The following is a 19,384-nucleotide window of genomic DNA, read 5'->3' as shown; positions in this document are numbered from 1 at the left end:
TTGGCCCTAGGGGACTGGAGAACCATCGGAAGGGGCTCCCCACGCCTGCCTGATATCCTGGGTCCCCACATGACTTGTGGACCCTATTAGAGAAAGAGGAACTTGGGGGTTGTTTTGGGAAGTAAGGGCCTTCCCCCAGGCGCCTGGGACTCCTCTGTACCCCACTGGGGCTCCCCACATGCACTTCCAGCATCACCTCTCAACCTGGGCATACTGGAATCCTGGGGAGCTTTCCAACCTACTGAAGCTCCTGTGATACCCTTCCTGCACCTCCCCACATCCATGCCAATTTCATTGCTCTGGGATGTGGCCTGAGCAGTCGTCATTGATGAGAAGCTGCCCTGGTGATCATAGTGAGCAGCCCAAGGGGAGAGGGAGCGAAAGTGGAGGTGGGTGTTCAGCACTGTTAAGCACGTTGGCCTGTGGCCTTATCAGTTGGGTGAAAACCAGGGGCTCCCCCTTGTTCCTCCCCTGCCTTCCTTCCTACCGCACACAGGTGCCCACCACAGAGGGTAGAACAGACTGAGGGGACAGAGCCAGCCCAGGGGCGGGGGTACGCAGACATCCGCCCCTAGAAGGCCCAGCCCAGCCCAGCAGTGCTGGCCGGGGAGCTGCTCCCTGGCGCTCCCTCTGCATCGGCCCATCTGCAGGTCTTCTCCGTGGGTCTTCCTTCCGCCGCCCACTCCCAGGTGCACACTACCCTCGTCTCACACCTGGTCAAGCTCACAGACTCCCCACAGGGCCCCGCCCGCTCAGCCCACTGCGTCCACTCTCCACCCAGCAGCCCCCTTTGGCCCATTCCCCCATCGTGCAGCCGCGCTGGCTGCCTTTCATTTCCTGGAACACACCAGTCGTCTACAGCTCAGACTTGGCATTGTCCTTCTGTCGGAAATGTTCATGGCCAGCCATCCCTCGGTCTTGCTGCAGATATCACCTCACAGGATGCTCCTGGCTGCCCAGTCTGCTGTGGGCCCATCCTGCCCGTCTCTCACCACAGGAGCCTCCTCATCGCACCTATGCAGTGGCCTTACTTGCTGGTTGGTTGTCCAACTTGCCCACTGGGATGTGAGTTTCATTAAGACACGAGCTTCCTCCTTTGTGATCATCACCAACACACACACACACACACACACACACACACACCCGCCAACCTGGCCCGGGATCTGACAGTTACCAGGTGCTTAGTTAAAATGTGTGGGCGAATTGAGAACGAGTGGGGGCAGAACCAGGGAAGGGAGGTGGTAGCCGTCTGAGGGTGTGTGACTTCCTGAGTGACATTGGCATGTGAGCATATAGGTGGTCAGAGGTCACCCAGAAAGAGTGTATGATGGAAACAGGGACCAAAGGCTGAACCTGGGGACCATCTTGATGAAACGAGTAGAGGACAAGTCTGAGAAGGGATAGCTGGGGAGAAGAAAACCTGGCATTAGTGTCACATCCTGGAGGAGGTGGCACCTCAAGCTGGTCGGCACTGAGCACTGCTGAGAACTCAGGGAGCTGTATCCTGAAACGGCAGCACCCAAGGGTCATGGATGGCCTTGGTGAGGGCAGTGCCGGTGGTCAGCTGTGACCACCCTGGGGGGCCTGCCAGGACCCCTGGGGACTAGGGTGGGGCAAGGCCCATGTTTGTATGCCAAGAGGAAGCAGCTGCAAGTAAAGATACAGGAACAGGGCCTGGAGTGAGTCCTCGTGGGTGTCTGGTTTTCCTAGCAGTGCTTAGAGCTTCTGAGGCACCAGTAGCGAAGAAGAGAGGTGCTCCAGGGTCAGCATTGGCCTTAAGGAGACCTGAATGCGGGTGGTGGCAATCAGAGAGGCCGGGGAGCCCATCTGGGACTGGGCTGGATTGGCCAGGCTCCTTGGCCTGAGCACGGAAAGAGGTAGGTGGAGTGGGGTTGGGGAGCAAAAACATCTGACGGATCCAGACTGAGGGGAATTCTACAGCATTCCTGACTAGCCCTCTTCCAAACTGTCAAGGTCACCCGTCACAAGTAAGGAAAGTAAGAAACTGACCCAGCCAAGAGGAGTCGAAGGAGACATGATGATGAACTATCACGTGGGATCCTGGATGGCGTCCCGGGACAGAAAAGGCCGTGAGGGGACAACTAAGGCGATTGGAATCAAGTGTGGACTGCATTTAATAGTGTCACACTGCTGGTTCATTTCCATCCATTCTAGTGTAAGATGTTGCTAATGGGGACTGTGTGTGGGTATATAGGAGCTCTGTTGTCTTTGTAATTTGTCTTCAAATCTGAAAAATAAAGTTCTGTTTTGTTTGTCTTTTTAAGTGGCACAACTGGGTTAGGCTGTCCTCCGGGGTCTGGATTCATTGTCACCGAGATGGGTCTGGGTTCCCCTGGCACAATGGGCTGAGCCGGCCCAGCTGTCCTGAGGGTCTCCACCTCTTTGTGACTCAAGGCCTGGTCATGGTTTTTACCGGCTTGTTGTCACCCTCTGCTGACGAAGCTCCATGATGGTGGGCCTGGGTCTCATGCACAGCTCTGTCTGCCCAAGTAATACCCGACGTGCTGTGGGTGCCTGCCCCTAATGTGGTGCGTGCATGGGTCAGCTGTGGGCACGTTGCTGGTTCTCTCTGAGCCTCCTGCTACCCCTCCCTACAGTGAAGGTGGAGGGCTCCTTCTGCCTCTGACCCTCAGCCTTTGCTCCTCTGTGGCCGCCTGGGAACCCACAGCCCTCCGTCTGCTGTGTTGGGTCCCTCCAGGATATCCAGTTGGTGGTCACTCCAGCCACTTGTAGAAGTTTCACAAAGGAGGGGCAGGGACAACGCTACCTGTAACCTTGATTTTCTTTGGGGAGAACTCAGGCATCCCTTACATCTCCTGCAGACGTCAGCCGATGATGCCATCAGAGCGGGTGCCACTGCCGAGGGGAGCCCTGGAAGCTTGGCCAGGGCAGTGAAGGCAGTTCGGGCTGCTGGTCTGGCTTCCCTGCGGCACTGGGACTTCTGAGAGTGCTGGCCTCTCCTGCGCTCCCCAGCTAAGTCGCAGGTTTGGGAAAGTAAGAGAACTGACGCTGGGTGGCGCCAGAGCCCAGCAAGCCTTCCTGCTCAGGATGGAAGTGGAGATGCCTGGACACAGGGCTGGTCCTCCATCATCGGGCGCTCCGCGTCCGCCTTTCTGCACTTGTGACCATCCTCCCTCTCCCAGACTCGCCCCCTCGGAACCCCGCAGAATGGCCCCCACCCGTGGGACCAATCACTGTCACTGTTTGGTGATGGGTTCCCCAGGATGCAGGCAGTAGGAGCACAATGTTTCTTTTTAAATAACTTTTTAATTGCGAAAGTAATATTTGTTCTTTGCAGAAATTTTACAAGTGTGCCAAAGAAATTTAACATAAACCAGTGATATGGATTGTAACCATTGATCTCTAACCCCACTTCCCAAGGTCCTGGTTCCTGTGTATTTTCTTTGTCTTTTCTCTGACTTGTCCTTCCGAGTGCAGTCAGACATAGCCCTGTTCATCCCCTGGCTCTCAAGGTGTCTCTTGTTGGTTTACCAGTGTGCACGTGTTCTCCCACAGGACACAGCTTGGGCTATGGCTTTGTGAACTACGTGACTGCAAAGGACGCAGAGAGAGCAATAAACACACTGAACGGCCTGCGGCTCCAGTCCAAAACCATTAAGGTAAAGAGTGATGAGCACCATCTCGTTCCTTCCTGTCCCAGGCTGGGGTCTGTCCAGGTACCATTAGTACACTCGTGCTTCCGGGGCATCTGGGGAGCCTCCTGTCTGCTCCAAGTTGAGGCACGCGTGTCAGGTGTGTGTGGGGTGGTGACCACCCAGGCTTCACGTTGTGGCTCTTGGCTTCGTCAGCCCTACCAGTAAAGGCAGCCCCCCCCCGCCCCGGGGAGACGGCCCCCTCCCCACCCAGGGTGTCTCTGGGTGCGCTGGCTCACAAGCAGCCTCCTCCGCAGGCCTCTCCTGCCTGTCTCAGCTACTGGACGTGACCTTCCCGTCCTCACGCAGCCCCGCTGCCACGCCCTGCCCTCCTGCTCACGCCTGGCCTATTGCAGGGGTGGCGTCAGCAGCATCACCCTTCCTGTCCCGTCATAGCCAGTTCATTCAACATCCATTTAGCAAATGTTTATGGAGCTCTTACTATGTTCCAGACAGTGAACAAATCAGACAAATTCCGGGCCCTCGTGGAGCCAGGCGTGGATGTTCTTGGCACGTAGAACCACGCCCCTGCCTCCCTGTCAGGCCTGAGCATTGGGGTGAGGACAGACCCGTAGTCCATGCTCTCGTGCTGCCCCGTGACACCAGGAGGTCGTGTTTGCTCCTGTGTTACCGTCTCAGGCTCCTCGTCACACCAGTTTGTGACCCTCAGAGAAAGTTCTGCACAGGTCCCTGTCCTCACCGCCAGAGCACACTGTTCTCTGCTTCCTCCCACCCTGTCTCCCTGCCTCCTGACTCAGTTCTGACTCCGTGGACTGTGACTGAGGCCTGCCCCCCAGGGACTCTTCCCAGCATGAGTGTGGCCTTGGTCCCATCTTTCCTTCTGGCCTGCAGTGTCCACAGCTGTCACTGTGACTTGCGTAGCTTCCTCGCCTCCTCTAGCATAGGCACATGCCATTTTATCTAAGCCACAACAGAAGCCTTTCAGGCTTTCTTTGAGTGCAAAACATAAGCCCAAATGACCTGGAGTCATTTAATACTGAACAGTTGAGTGTGGAACTCGGGGCTCCTGTCGTGAGTTTGCCTGTTGGCAGGCGGGTGCCGAATTCCCAGCAGCACCCAGCTTGCCCGCTGTCCCTCAGGCTCCTCAGGCAGGGCCAGGTCCTGTTCCCAGCCCAGTGCATCAGAGGGGCATAAGGCCACGGGCAGAGGATAGGTAGCAGGCTTGGGTCTCTGCCCTGCCACCAACCGGCTTTGGGCCCTCGGTCAGTCACTTTGTAAAACAGGAATAATGTTGCCCTCACTGGGCTGTGAGGACCAGGGGAGAAAACTCTGCCGGTGTCGGCTCACTGCCTGACCCGGGGGGAGCTGCCAGCACGTGCTGCCACAGGCGCTGAGTGTTTGTGTGATCTTCAGCCAGAGGCTGGCTTTTGCTCACCCCCAAATTGAACACCCTCCCTCCATGCTTTGGCCACACACCTGCCCTAACCTCAGAAAGTGGTTTTGTCTTCAAGGTGTCGTATGCTCGTCCGAGCTCAGAGGTCATCAAAGATGCCAACCTGTACATCAGCGGGCTCCCCAGGACCATGACCCAGAAGGACGTGGAGGACATGTTCTCTCGGTTTGGGCGAATCATCAACTCCCGGGTCCTTGTGGACCAGACCACAGGTACAGGGGGTGGCCTGGGACACGCAGCGAGGTTTTCCTCTAGGCTGGGGCCCGGTTTTCTAGGGAAGACAGATCGTGTTGGATTTTAAATGTCATTAGTTGTTCTACCAATGAGGGCAGAATCGAAATGAGACGACGTTGGCATTGGTTTTATGAGGCTGGGGAGGTAAATGGGCACGAAAGGAACCCCTGTGTCCAGCTGGCATTTTATGTGAAGACGTAACATTTGGCACCTCCCCAGAGGCCCCAGGGTCCCAGCATGGCCTGTGAACAGGGTTCAAGGGTTTGCTCCTGTCCTTACTGCAGGCAGATGGTGTGTGATGGGACAGGCTTTACTCCTGGTCCGGAGTCCTTTTTATTGCCCGAAGCTACAGGGTGACGGTTTCTGACTTTTTTTTTCTTTTTTTAACGGGGTGACAATTGTTAGTAAAATTACATAGATTTCAGGTGCACAATTCTGGGTTTCTGATTATTTAGATGCCCCCCTTCGAGTAGCACATCCAAAGCTCACAGAGCTCAAAACCAGTGAATTCCTCTTGCTGACCATCCCGGCCCCTCTCGGGTCTTCTCAGTTCATGACCCTTGTTAGCTGCTTAGTCAGGCACAACTGAGACGAATGTCCACACACACCCTGGGAGCAGCCCCGGGTGGGCAGGAGGCTGTGCATGGCTCCGTCTGGGGAATGGTGAGCTCCGCCCATGGCCGCTTTAGAGATCCTCGCTTCTGTCCTCACCCGGAGTGGGAATCTGCTAACAAACTAGCAAGGGAGCTTCTTGCCCACATTTCTCAGTGAAGCTGGTGGAATTGTCTGCAGTTGAGTTTTATGTTCTTCTGGCATAAAGGTCACCCATCCCCTGGCTGTGGTATCAAAACTAACACTGGGTAGTTAGGTCATAGGAAGTCACAGCTCCGAGGTGACCTTCCCTGTGCACAGCAGTCCCCAGAGAACAGGTGGGCGGGGGCACCACATTTTCCCACATCCCTGAGCTGTGTGCTCTGGAGAGGGCAGCCTTGTCCCCGGCTCTCCCTTCTGCCCCAGCTGTGGAAGCTAACATTGGTGCATGCTGGGGCCTGACCTTGACAGAGTGGACAGCTTATATCCCCCAGGCGCCTGAGAAGAAGGGCCTTCTGGAGTGTGGTCTGAAGGCACAGGTCACTGGCATTTCATGGGAACTCTGGGTATCCCTGTAGCCTGGTGCAGACAGCTGTTCCGACACCAGGCTGTGCTAGAGGGACGTGGACGCTACCCCACCATACCGCCTCTTTCAGTCTGCCCCTTCACTCTGGGGCTGGGAGTGCGCATTGGGTGAGGACAACACGTACTTGGCATAAACCACCCTGCCTGCACCAGAATAGTTTTCTGTGTTCCCTGAACCTCCTTATTTACCTTCAAATGCCGGTCAAGAGAACGAGTGGTCAGCTGGTCAGTGCACGTTTTATTCCCATTCCTGCCTGCGTGGGAGCATGGAGTGGGCGCCCAGGGACCCAGAGGGGGTGACAGTGCCGGCCCACATTGCGCATCCGTGGCCCTGCTTTTCTAGAGTGCACAGGGCCTGCTTTCCTCTGTTGGTCTCTGTCTAGCACTGCCGATTGGAGCCCAGCTCTCTGGAGTTGGAGCCCAGCCACCTTGAGGACACACCCCCTGCCACCATCCCAAGGGGGGTCACTTCTGTAGACAGCTCCCCTCAGCCATTTGCCGGGCATTTTACTTCCTGTCCCTCTGCAAGGCCTCTATCTCCTAGAGTGTTGGGGGCCTCTCAGGGTTGCCGCCAGGCTCAGCTGTGATCTTAGGGTGGTTCACGGGACTCTCCCTCTCCCTCAGGCCTCCCTGCCAGCCTCTGCCACTTCAGCGAAGGGACTGGAGCCTCCATCCCACACCTCTGTCTGTCTTAGCATCCTTGGAAGAGCACAGGAGGGAGGTAGAGGGAAAGGAGAGATGAGGGGGTATCCCAGAGGCTCCCTCCCCAAGCCCTGCTTCCCACCCGCGGTGCAGAATTCAGAGAGTAGAAAGGTGAGCCCCCTGGGGCTGTGGGCTTCCCTTCTTCCTTCTGCTCCAGAGGAGGCCAACCCACCACCCAGGGCCCCTCTGCTGGGACCCCATGGAGCGCACAGGGGGCCAAGGCAGAGAACGGCATGGCAGGCAGGTTTGCATGTCGGGTTTGCCTTCATGTGATGTGCTTTTTAGTGTGGAAGAAATGGGGAAGCTCTCTTAAGAAACCTTGATATCCTGAGCTGATGGTATTTAATTTTTAAAAATTTCTTGGCTTCTTTATGCATTCTGGTTGTGAACTTCATAGTTTACTCATTTGAGAATTGTGCCATTTATTGGTCTCTGAACTTAATTCTGAAAACACTAGAGGGAAAGAAAACACAGAGCCATCTTCAAACAGTGTACATTCACCAAATAATTTAGTCAGTTTACGTTCTCTCACATTAAATAACATTCTCTTTCCCTTTTTTGGGTTTTCTTCATTGCACTTTGGCAGTTTTCACTGGAGAGTCATTTTACAAAACCAAATGGAAATCACACGTGCACACACTTCTCTGCATGATTGCGAGGTCTGTATGAATAGAGTGAAACTGTCCCCTGCAGGCAGCTTCCGTAGGAGCCAGCCAGCTCCGGCTTCCTGTCGTATGGGCCTCAGGCTTCGTTCCGACTTCATGTGTCTAAGCTGCACTTTGTGCTACTTTAGAGGGAATAAAAACAGCGTTTTTAGTTCTTCTGAACTGAACTTGAATGATAAGCTCAAGTTCTAGAACTTCCTGGCACACATGTGAATTGCTAGGTCATGTCTCACTAATTCAGTGAGTGTCTCTGGCTATGTGCATTTTAAATTTCTGTTTAAATTAGAGTCATGGAACCAGGGTGGGGACAGCCTCAAGGCCACTAGGAGCTACTGTGCGATTTCCCAGGGTGCCGTGCTGGGGTGGTGTGGGGGTTGCCTGAGGCTGGGAGCTTCCCTGTTGGAGAGTTGGGATGTGTGCTTTAGGGCCCAGCATGGAGTGTCCACGTCTGTTACAGTTGTAAACAAAGAATCCTTGGCCCAAGGGTCTGTGTGCTTGAATGGGGCCCACGGTGTCACATCCAAGTCAGGCCCAGAGGGGGCGCCCGTGCCTTGCAGTGATACTTGTCATCTCGGCACCCCACTGATGTACCTGAATCTCTCCATGCCCTTCTGTGGCTTCTGGGCCAGCCGGGGAGACCCACACCCCGTGCCCACCATGGGGGCAATCGCTGAGACCTTGTGGGACATGGTGAGGAAAGGTGCTGGAATGTGGGAGCCGAATGGGGACGTCCAGCGTGGCCCAAGATTCTGGGCTGTCCTGCTTTGATAATTGTCATGCACCGAGTGCTGAAGGCCTTCATCTCGAGAAGAGAATGTGACTTACGACAGCCTGTGACAGGCAGGCGAGACGAGAGTGTCTAGGAATAGGGCCATCGACCGCAGCCACCCTACCAGTTACGCCCGTGACGCTAACCAGTGACATCACCCTTAGACTGGCGCTCGCCATCAGCTCGCCACTACACTTGGACCTTCACACTTGTGAGCCCTGTTGCTTCTCCTCAGGAGAAGAAGCCAGGCTCTTCCGGGGCTCTGCATCCCCTCGCCCCATCCTCACCCCATTCCTTGAGTTCTTCAAAGGCCAAGGTCTCCTCATCATCCCCCAAGACCCAGAATATGGACAGATAGGGGTGGGGGCGGCTGACTCCTCTCCCACCTGGTTTGCTCGGGTCTCACACTTGTGCCAACCGATCAGACACTGCCTTTAGCAGCTGGGCGTTGGGTCTCAGGCATCCTGGTCCTGGCCATGTTCCTGCTCTGTCGAGGGGTTCAGGGCTGACCTACAGGTGCCTTGGTCTAGGTCACAGGAGTAGGTGCCCTCCCCAGGGGGCCCGGGCCCTTCCCACACAGTAACAGGACCCGGTATGGAGCAGGCCCAAGGCAGGGACTCCTAACCTGCCAGGGGCTGTCGGGGGCGGTCAGCACTGTTGTGTCTGCCTGGGCAGTTTGGGAGGAGAGAGGGAGTGACTTCAGTTGATTCTGAGGGCAGTTTGGGGCCCCCAGCAGGAGGTCCTGGGACCTTACAGTGGTGAGTGAGATGACGGTGGCGGGAATGAGCTGTCGGGGTGAGGCTTGGCTCCTGGGACTCCACGCCCTCCTGGAGTGAAGGAGAAGACTGAGCTGGGCACCGCATAGCCAGGAACTGTCAGGCCAGCTGGGCAGGCAGCAGGCTGCAAAGGCCGGGCTGGGCGACGAGGCCACCGTCGCTCCTTGTTCACTGCAGGCCCTCGGAGGCACAGCTGCTCCTCAGACACGCTGGGAGGGAGGGCCGGGCCCAGGGAGAATTCCTCAGACCCAGGCCTGGTTGCCACCTCCCACCCCTAGCACGTCCTGGCAACCACTCTGCAGTGGGCATCTGGCGTTGAAATAGTGACAGCAGAGGTAATCACTTCTGATGTGGTTTCTTTTGAGAAAGAGGTTCTGGGGTATCTGTTTGGATTGTGTGTCCCCAAAATTCCTTTTGGCACCAAGAAACTCAGAAGAAAGTCTAAAACCTGAATCTTTTATTAGTCTTTATTTTATTTAATTCGTTCATTTGTTTCCATATTTAGATTTAATTTTTTTCTCATTAACTGAACATCCAGTTTGAACCACAGTAGACTGACTGACTTGATTTTTGCTTTTCAGTTTTAAAAATCCTTGCATTTTTTCCCCCTAACTCCATTTTTGTTGGTTTGTTAAAAAGGTTTGTCCAGAGGGGTTGCGTTTATCCGGTTTGACAAACGGTCGGAGGCAGAAGAGGCAATTACCAGTTTCAATGGTCATAAACCCCCAGGTTCCTCCGAGCCCATTACAGTGAAGTTCGCAGCCAATCCCAACCAGAACAAAAACGTGGCGCTGCTCTCCCAGCTGTACCACTCGCCAGCTAGACGGTTCGGAGGCCCCGTTCATCACCAGGCACAGAGATTCAGGTGGGTGAGGAGGGCGGCGCGCTCACCTACCTGCCCAGCCTCTTGCCACTTGGCTGGCCGTGCTTCTAAAGCTGTGCAGAGCCCTGCTGGCTGGCTGATCGCACGCAGCGGAAAGCGCTAGGCATGCCAGGCTGATCCTGTCAGAAGGCTGCACCCAGAATCAGTTCATGTCTCCATCTCCCCACCTCCATCACAAAGGTATCTGTATGAAAGCTATGTCTTCCCATCAGAGTGTTGTCTTTAACTGGAATCAAAGAGATGGTGCCAGCTCCCGCCAGCTACCAGGTGAGTGAGTGCATAGCGCTCCAGCCTGTGGTTTCTAGTGACGGCAGCGTGGAGCCGTGAGTTTAGAAGATCACTCCACATCCGTGAGACAGAAGATGCAGCCTTAGGTGTGCCTTAAATGGAAGCTCTTCTCTTTCCAGCGTTTGTAAACGAGTTGTAGACATTTGACCAGGAGCCTAAAGGCAACAAGTTGTCATATACCTACGTTGTGGCGTTGTTTTGGTATCTCAGTATTATATGTCTTCTGTCCTAGAGGCAAACAGTTTTCCCACATTCCTTAGTCTTTCCATGTTGAAAATGATTCTAGTTGCCAGGATCTAGTTTAATGGGGACAATTCGAGTCAGTAACTTGGACTCCAAAATCGGGTGTGTTACCACCTCACAAATCACGGAGATCTCAATTTAGGGACTTCTTTTTCCTTTCTTTCTTTTTTTTGGGGGGGTGGTTCAAAACCTCAAGAAGTGGCATCAGGGCTTATCTCAGCTATGTTAAGGATTTTTCTCTGCGACTTGTCAGGTTTCCCATCTTTGTGTTAAGCAGTGAGGTTGGGTAAAACCCCACCCATTTCCACAGATGCCATTTTGCGAGGTATCATTCTCACAGCCCAGCAATCCAGAGTTCTCAACTAGGTCAGCTTCCAAATCTGGCTCTTCTAGTTCAAAGACAAAGGCAGGGGAAGTGTCTTTGGACAGAAGCAAGCTAAATCCAGTTATGGAAGTCAGATAACACAGTCCACCTGCCTGCTAATTGGGTGGGATGTATGGATGGCAGTGTTCATTGAGTTACTCCATAACTGGAAAACTAGGGAAGATGGGAGGAGGAGAAGGGGACCTTGTTCACAGCAATGAGGAACAGAAAAGAAAGAAGAGACCAGAGGAGCAGAACTGCTGGTCAGACAGGGAAGGGATCCGGACAGCCAGAGGAACAGCAAAAAGAGATGGAAGGAAGAGGCAGGTGGAAGAGGCGGGAGGGAAGGCAGACTAAGATAAGAATAAGAAAAAGAGAAACCCAGAAGAGGACAGAGTTTGCCGTCAGTTCCTTTCACATTGGAAGAGCCCCCAGGTAAAGGCAGGGTTAGTTCTCCTTTTGTAACATCAGAGAAAAGAATCAGTGGGTTTCCTGATGGTCAAGATGAAAGAAATCCTCTTCCAACTAGCAGGGGAAAAACCAGCTAACGTTAATTAATAAGAAGGAGAATAAAAGGCAATAAAATATTACCTTGGATTATTTGCAGTATAATAGCTACATAAAGAGTTAGGTTAACTATAATGACTCAGGTCCATATTTGGTATCCTACAAAACTTGGAGGAAATGAGGTCCTTTGAAAAGTCAGAACCCCTTTCTAGTTCTCATTGAAAACTGGCTGGGCTTAATGTCATACAGATACTTGGGTGCCTTTTCCCACCCCCACGCCCCCATTTCAGGTGTAGTCTCACTGTCATCCCAGACAGACTCAGGACCACTGACGAGCCACCTGAGTCATTTTATGAACTCAGACATCCTCGTGTGTGCTGTTTAAAATTCTTTTCTTGAAGTCAAAACCATGGCCAATAATGCGTCTTGATTCTTCCATATCTGCATTGAACACAACCCCTGGGTCAGTGGGCTGCACCTCGGGGTCTGGTCCCGCTGCCTGGGGTCACGTCTGTGGAGAGAGTGCATCTATTCAATGGCCCTTGCAGGCACCCACTTTCCCCTGAAGCAGCTCCATAGCTCAAAGCCCGATTTTATTTTGGAGCAGGTAACACTTCTCCGTTTGCATCGTGTGGCTTCACAGATGCTGCATCGTGTGGCTTCACAGATGCTGCATCGTGCTCAGATATTCTTAAATTGACTCTAAGACTGTGACTTTTTAATCGAAATCATCTAGAGGGCCACATGTCTTCAGTAACAATTTTATCATCTCCTTTAATCCTTATTGCAATGGCCACACATTGGTAGAAGGCTTAGTTTCAATGTTACTAAAAGTGTCGCTTTGGAAAGGATCCCACATTTTTGGTAAAGCTCAGTGACCTTGCAGGTCACAGCCCTCAGTTCAGCCGCTGGCCCTTCTGGGATGTTATGAGCCAGGAACGGAAGGTTGGCCAGAGTTTTGGAAAGGAATTCCTTGTGCCCTGCAGTGGCCCTTCACAGGGACGTACAGTAACCAGACACTACTCGGCTGTGAACCCCTGGAGGTGGCGAGTCATGACAGGGGCAGGTACAGAATGTGGGAAAAGAGAAGAAAAACATCCAGGCCTACACACACACGCACACGCACACGCGCACACACACACACACACACACACACACGGAGGTGTTTCCTCCAGGACAATCTGAGGGTGTAACAGCACCTCAAAGGACGGAGAAGTTTCCATTATTTAAAATGTGGGAAGCTCAGGAATGACGAACAGGACTCCCAGCCTGGGAGGGAGCCATGTCCAGGCCCCTGACAGGCCGTCACTGAGTGAAGTCGGCTGAGGCTCGGACCCTCTCCAGGCAACAAGTGTGTCCTCAGTCAGCTCCCTCCCTCCACCACCATATTGAATTCCTCTCAGTTGAAAAAAGAAACCCTGTTTGTGACTGGCGGGGCTGTGCCAGCCTTGAGCATCTTGTGCCTGGCGGCGGAGAGCGAAGGCCCTGAGCCGGCCCTGCCCACCCCCGTTACTGTTGTGCCGGCCCACGCTGACCTTGCCCTTGACCTGAATGCTGTGCTCTCTGTTTGCTAGGTTCTCCCCTATGGGTGTAGATCACATGAGTGGGCTTTCTGGTGTCAATGTCCCCGGCAACGCGTCTTCAGGCTGGTGCATCTTCATCTACAACCTTGGTCAAGATGCCGATGAGGGAATCCTCTGGCAGATGTTTGGCCCCTTTGGCGCAGTCACCAATGTGAAAGTGATTCGCGACTTCAACACCAACAAGTGCAAAGGTTTTGGTTTTGTGACCATGACAAACTATGAAGAAGCCGCGATGGCCATAGCAAGTCTGAACGGCTACCGCCTGGGGGACAAAATCTTACAGGTTTCCTTCAAAACCAATAAGTCCCACAAATAACTCGCTCATGCTTTTTTTGTACGGAATAGGTAATTCAGAGTGAAGAAGTTGAAACTTTTTTGTTAGTGTACAACTCATTTTGCGCCAATTTTCACAAGTGTTTGTCTTAGTCTAAATGAAAAGTGAAAAGGTTTTTATACTCTGGGATGCAACCGACATGTTCAAATGTTTGAAATCCCACAATGTTAGACCAATTTTAAGTTTCTTAAGTTATTTCCTTTAAAATATATATTAAACAAATCTAAGTAGACTGCATTGACTAACCAGTCCCTCGGGATGGTGGTGAAACTGAAGCATGCTTTAACTTCTACGACTGTCTAACACTCGTTTCATTCGGTGTCTCCACAAACTGGATAAAAAAAATAGAAATGACCTTTTAGTTTTTGTTTTTAAACTAAAGATGTTAGACAGATGCTGAGTGTGCGTTTTCTCAACCGCTTCAACATTTTAAGCGATTTCTGCTTTGGTTGACATGAAATTGCTTCCCCAAGCAGGTCCCATTGCCACCTCCTGCTCACTCAGCCCCGGGCTCTGCCGAGTGGTCCTGGCAGTGGCCTCGGGCCCTTCTGACGTGGGCCACCATTGGGGAGGGGGGCCACACGCCGGGCCAGGCTCTCCAGAGGAGGACACGAGAACGTGTTTCATAAGCCCAGGCGCCAATGGGAACGGACCAAAGAGTTTCAGGGAAACTCCATATATTCCCGAGTCAGATCTAAGCTCCAGGCACGCCTGAAGATGTGTCGCTACTCTGACATCCCAAAGTCCTGTCCACACATTGCATGCACGGTGCCCCCCACACCGGATACTTTTCACAATCATTTCTCCACTTTCCAAGAGCATTTAACATAGCTCGAATGCGTAAGATAGCTCTATTTTTTAATAACACAGAAACATTTGAGCATTGTATTTCTCGCATCCCTTCTCATGAGCGCTAGACTCTTTTTCTATTTTAGTCAGATTTTGTTTTGAAATTTTGCTTTCGTATGAACACTCAGCAGAAAAGTACTTCTTGCCAGTATCTATTAACAAAAAAAAAAAAACCTTTGATTTGTAGTTTTAAAGATTAACCCTCAAAGTTCTCTTCATAACTGCTTTGACATTTTGGGTTGTTCTGTTCTGTTAATTTTCTTTTGCTTTTTTGTGTTTTTTGTTTGTTTTTACTTTTGCATTTAAGACCATTAAATTTGATTTTGTTTTGCTCGAATTTTGTTTTGTTTTTTATTTTACCTTTTCTTTCTTTTTGGCTAGGTGAGGTACAGATGGCCCAGCATTCAGGGAGAATGTATAAGATCTTAAACAAATACTTCCCTCATGACAAAGCATTTACAAATCTGTGATGTAGGAATGTGCAGTCACAGGTGGTGTTTTTTAAATGGGGAGCCATTAGGGAGCCGAGAGAGGGCCTGAGAAGTAGCCAGGGCCGGAACTCCAGGCAGCTTCTCAGGAGTGTGATTCGATTTTTATAAATAGTGTACAGAGAGAATCAAAAACAGGATAACTTAGTACCAGCAGTTTTTAACCTTCACATGAGACTAAAACGTGTGACAATAGGCTGTGTTTTAGTTATCGATATCATGGAATTGTGGCATTATTTATCTATCTATTTTAAGTGGAAAAAATATGGCCAATAAGTGCAGCAGCCTTCTCCAGAGCAGATCAGTGTTCTGAGAAGCCCTTGAAAAATGTGAGGCTGCCTGTCCCTGTCCTGTTACCCTCATACTTTATTGAGGGGCTGCCAGCTGCTTGCATTATCCTCCCAAATTTAAGATGTTGCCGTGTTCTTTTCCCACGAGAGGCAAAGTTCATACCTAAGGCTTTGTCTCGTAAGTTGGCCTGTGCCAATGCAGGACCTCCTCCCTCCAGCAGAAGTTTCCAAATCCTGAGTCAAAGCCAGTTTACGTGCCTCCTCCTGGAGCCCAGAACACGAAGAGGGTCCCCGCTCTGTCTCGCCAGAGCGTTCTTCACCCCGGGACAGGGATGTTTTTCTGCAACAATATGCCTTTCGGGATGTGCAGCCTCAGGCCAGCAGCTTGTCAGAGATGAGACTCCCACTTCTGAAACCGACCCGTAAATCTCCTCATTGACATGTATTCCTGCCAGCCCTCGCTGGTGCTCGGCTTCTCGCGAGGATTGTCATAAGTGTAAACTGAAATGACGCTGGGCTCGCAGCCAGCACTGCAGCTTCTTCCCTCCCCTCCCTTTTATTTGACCCAGACTGATTATTCTGATGTTGGCACGATAGGCTGAGAAGGAAATGTAAAGTACATACAAGCCTTTGAAAGTTGCCTCAAGTTCCTCAGTTCAGTAAAAGTCTTGTTATATGGTCGCCACTCTTTGGACAGCCTTCTAACTAAAAACCCCATTGTTTCTTTGGGAGTTTCAATTTGCAGGTGTGTGGAAGGATTCCGCTTTTGACAAGTTCCTCCTGAAAAGCAGCTGTCACTCCCATTGAGGTACCAGATGCTGGCGCTGTGTCTGAAAAATTCATTACATAGTCTCTAGACTTATTTGCAAAAGGATGATCCGTTTTTTAAAGTCATGATCCAAAAGAAACCGTTTTTTAAAAAAATTTTACACTGATCAATCATATTTGTATTTCACAAAATGAGTGCTCTCCTTTTATTTGGGAATTTTGATGAAAAAGAATTAAGAGTAGATAATTTCTCAGCAGTTTGGTTTGGTACATAAATACCAAAGAGGCTCTGATTGAACTCTCTTTTGGCCTGTGTAACGTCCCCTAACAGTTATTTGCTAAGCAGCTCCAAACTTGCAAACCTGGTTCCGGTTGAGTTACCCATTTTTCACCCTTGGCTCTGCCCCATTTAGCTTTTCGATGTGATGTGCCAGGCTGTGGTTTTCTGCTGGCTGTCCTCTCGTCGCACGTCCTGTGACAGGGATTCTCCTGTGGAGGCAGATGGTGCTGGGTGGGCTCGGCCTTCTTTGTTGAGAAGGTGAGTCTTTCCCTTGCCAAGGGCAACTGCCTTAACGTTTGAGAGTCTGCACTTGGTGTTAGTGCTGGAAACCCAGCGTCCAGGGTCCGCACCACACTGCTGTAGGAGTCGCTGCCTCTGAGCTGGATCAGAGAAGTAGATGAATTATTGGCAATAACTTCTCCTGCTTGGCCTCCAAACTAAAGCCACTGACTGACCTGAGTCCGCCGTCGGGCTTGAAAATCGGAGTTAGCATCACCCCTCTGTTCCATTTCACTTCTGATTCAGCCTGATTTCCCCCCCTGCTTTTTGCAGCCCTCCTGGGTTGGGTAAAAGAGAGTAAGAGTCAGCTGCCCAGGGCCTCTTTTCTCCATTCCCCACTTTAGCTCTCCACCTGAAATTCTTCCCATCTTCCCAGGACCTAAGGCACCTCTCTCCCGCTCACCAGATTCCCAGGCCAGCCACCAACTAAAGTCGCAAGTGCTTTTTGTGGAATGGCATTGATAATTGCCCCTTTCTTACAATAGCAGGAGAACCTGAATCCCAATCTCAGGCAGGGTTCATGGTTCCAAACCTTTTCATTTGCCTCTGACATCTAATGATTGTATTGTATATTTTTCCCACAACCCTTTGGTGACATAGTTAAGTTTTTCCACTGGGTCATTTTAAGAAAAGAAAACTTACTTGTAAGTCACTGCCAGGACCTACGTTAGGCTACCCGACGGTCTGAGCTGTGACTTTGAGAGGACGGGATTGCACTTCTGCCGGAAGAGAAGGCTTATCTGTTGGTTGGGGCCACCTCCTACCGTGTAATGTTCCGTTTACAATGACTCGCTCTGGGGGGAGCTTTACTGACTGGTCCCCATGCTGTACAGTAGATGAGTAGACATTTTGTATATTAGTGTGTTTTAAGTTATTAATTTGTTTTATATGAAATAATTTATTTTTCAGGTACCATTTTTCATTTTAACTTTGTTTTTACATGGGTTTGTTTTCAATAAAGTATGACACTGCTGTCCAAAAGTCAACAATAAAATGAATCCCATTGTGTTATTTTGAGGATGCTTATGTAACTAGCCTTATTTTTATTTTTATTTTTTTTTAATTTTAAGGGGAGAAAAAGCCCTTCTCAGTTTTCCATTTCCCCATTTGCCTTTTTATCCTTGTGAATAAATGTTCTTTAGTGTTTTAGGAAGAAAAAGCAAACCTAGATTTTGATAATCCAGAAGATTTCAGATTAATAAAGAAGCTTTGAAAGAAGACCATTTTTCAAAATTTTAGTGAAGTGTGAATATTTTTTGTCAATGGCTTTCTCAAAGAGAATGAAACTTTTGCACCATTTTCAGAGTTTTTATAGAGATGCCAAATTGATATATTTACATGTAATGGAAACATGAAAAAGTTTTATTAAACAATTGTTCATAGCTGTGTAGACATTTTAATTCAGTTTCCAAAGCTCTCAAAGCGTATTTTTGGAGTACAGAGTGATAACGGTTTGGGGTGTTAACGATTCCAAACATTCGATTGTCCGAATACTTAGTTCTTTCCACAGGTATCAGGTTTGTGTTAAACACTGTATGTGAACTATGACTGGAATTCTGTGATATTTTGGTAATAAATGAAGTGGGATCATTGAGATGTGGTGGTGTAGGGGTGATGGTGTATGCCTTGTAAGCAGCCAGCTCTGACAAAGCGCCAGCCGGGAATGCAGGTGACTTCCTCCTCGGTGAACTTGGGCTGCCCGCTGCCAAGCTCGCCCTGTGTGCCAGGCCGTGGCCTTGACCCATGCAGGGAGGGAGGGAGACCTTGGATAGCCCAGTCCAGGGTACCCAAGGGACAAGCACTGGGAAGTGCTCTGTGACCGCCTCTCCCACGGCCCTCTGCCTCAGCCCAGAGTTGCCCCCTCCCCTGATGCACTTGCATGCCAGCCCCCCTCCCCTCAGAAACCCCACCTCTCCGGTTTCAAATGTTCTCGGCCTGGTGTCTTGTCCCAAGGCGTTCCTTGTGGATCTGCTCTGCACTCCTGATCCCTGGGTCCATTCTGATTGTCTTCTGAAAGTAACCTCCTTGGGTGATGGGAAAGTGAATTCTAACCCGGAGGCAGAACAGAGCACAAGGGTTAAGGGTCAGTCCTGTGTTTGAATCTTGGTCTGCCTGCTCCCCAGTGTGCAGTGCGAGCAAGCCACTGACTCTAAGCCTCGTTGTCCCCGACTGAAATGGGCTCCATAACACTCACCCCATAGGATCCTTTGAAAAAGAAAACAGATCAAGTAAGGTACTGCATTTAACCATGCCGCTCTGAATCCAAGAAGCATCCAGAAGCGAGTCTGGGTCAGCAGAGAACAGCAGCCACCACTCCCGCACAGCCAGTGGGCTCCGCTGGAACCTGCACACGAGCCTCTCCATCAGGCACTTATGTGGCCTCCCCTGAAGTCACTGGTTTTTCTCGCTTGTGTGTGTCTCCTGTAGTTCTGTGTTCGTCCCCTCTTTCCAGATGTGGCTGATCAAACCCATGGCTTCTGGGGAGGCCTCAGACTATCCCGCCCTTGCCTGTCATAGAAGGGCAGGCCTGCACCCCCTGGGGAAGAAGGGCCACCCCGCAGCAAGAGGTAACTTCAGGGATGCCCCACAGGTGCTCAGGCCCAGGGCCAGCAGGGCCTCCAGCAGGGCTCCTGGGCCCTCCGGGCGGCTCCTTGGGCGCGGGCAGTCCCAGACATCATCTGCACCTGTGCACTGAGACGGGCTCTGGGTGTCAGCCCTTCCCGGTGTCAGAGAATAGAGCTTCTCCGTCTGGAGTGCGTCCTCCTCCCCCAGGGGTCCTGTTAAAAAGGAGATTCCTCTTCAGCAGGTATGGGGTGAG

At 51.3% G+C, this 19,384-nt stretch overlaps 1 protein-coding gene across 1 annotated transcript in view; it reads left to right on the top strand.

Annotated features, from left to right (window-relative positions):
- The window catches only part of ELAVL1 (ELAV like RNA binding protein 1), a 33,639-nt gene extending 18,841 nt beyond the window's left edge, over positions 1–14,798 (top strand). Inside the window, exons 3-6 of the mRNA XM_033134067.1 lie at positions 3,538–3,641; positions 5,147–5,300; positions 10,050–10,275; positions 13,270–14,798. Of these exons, the coding sequence (XP_032989958.1) occupies positions 3,538–3,641; positions 5,147–5,300; positions 10,050–10,275; positions 13,270–13,594 (809 nt within the window). The 3' untranslated portion in view covers positions 13,595–14,798. The remainder of the gene's footprint in view (positions 1–3,537; positions 3,642–5,146; positions 5,301–10,049; positions 10,276–13,269) is intronic.
- The last annotated feature ends 4,586 nt before the right edge of the window (positions 14,799–19,384 follow it).

Source organism: Rhinolophus ferrumequinum, chromosome 18 (assembly GCF_004115265.2).
Source record: "Rhinolophus ferrumequinum isolate MPI-CBG mRhiFer1 chromosome 18, mRhiFer1_v1.p, whole genome shotgun sequence".
Lineage (NCBI taxonomy): Eukaryota > Metazoa > Chordata > Mammalia > Chiroptera > Rhinolophidae > Rhinolophus > Rhinolophus ferrumequinum.
Note: the sequence above shows the minus strand (reverse complement) of the source record. Positions and strands in the feature narration are given on the sequence as shown.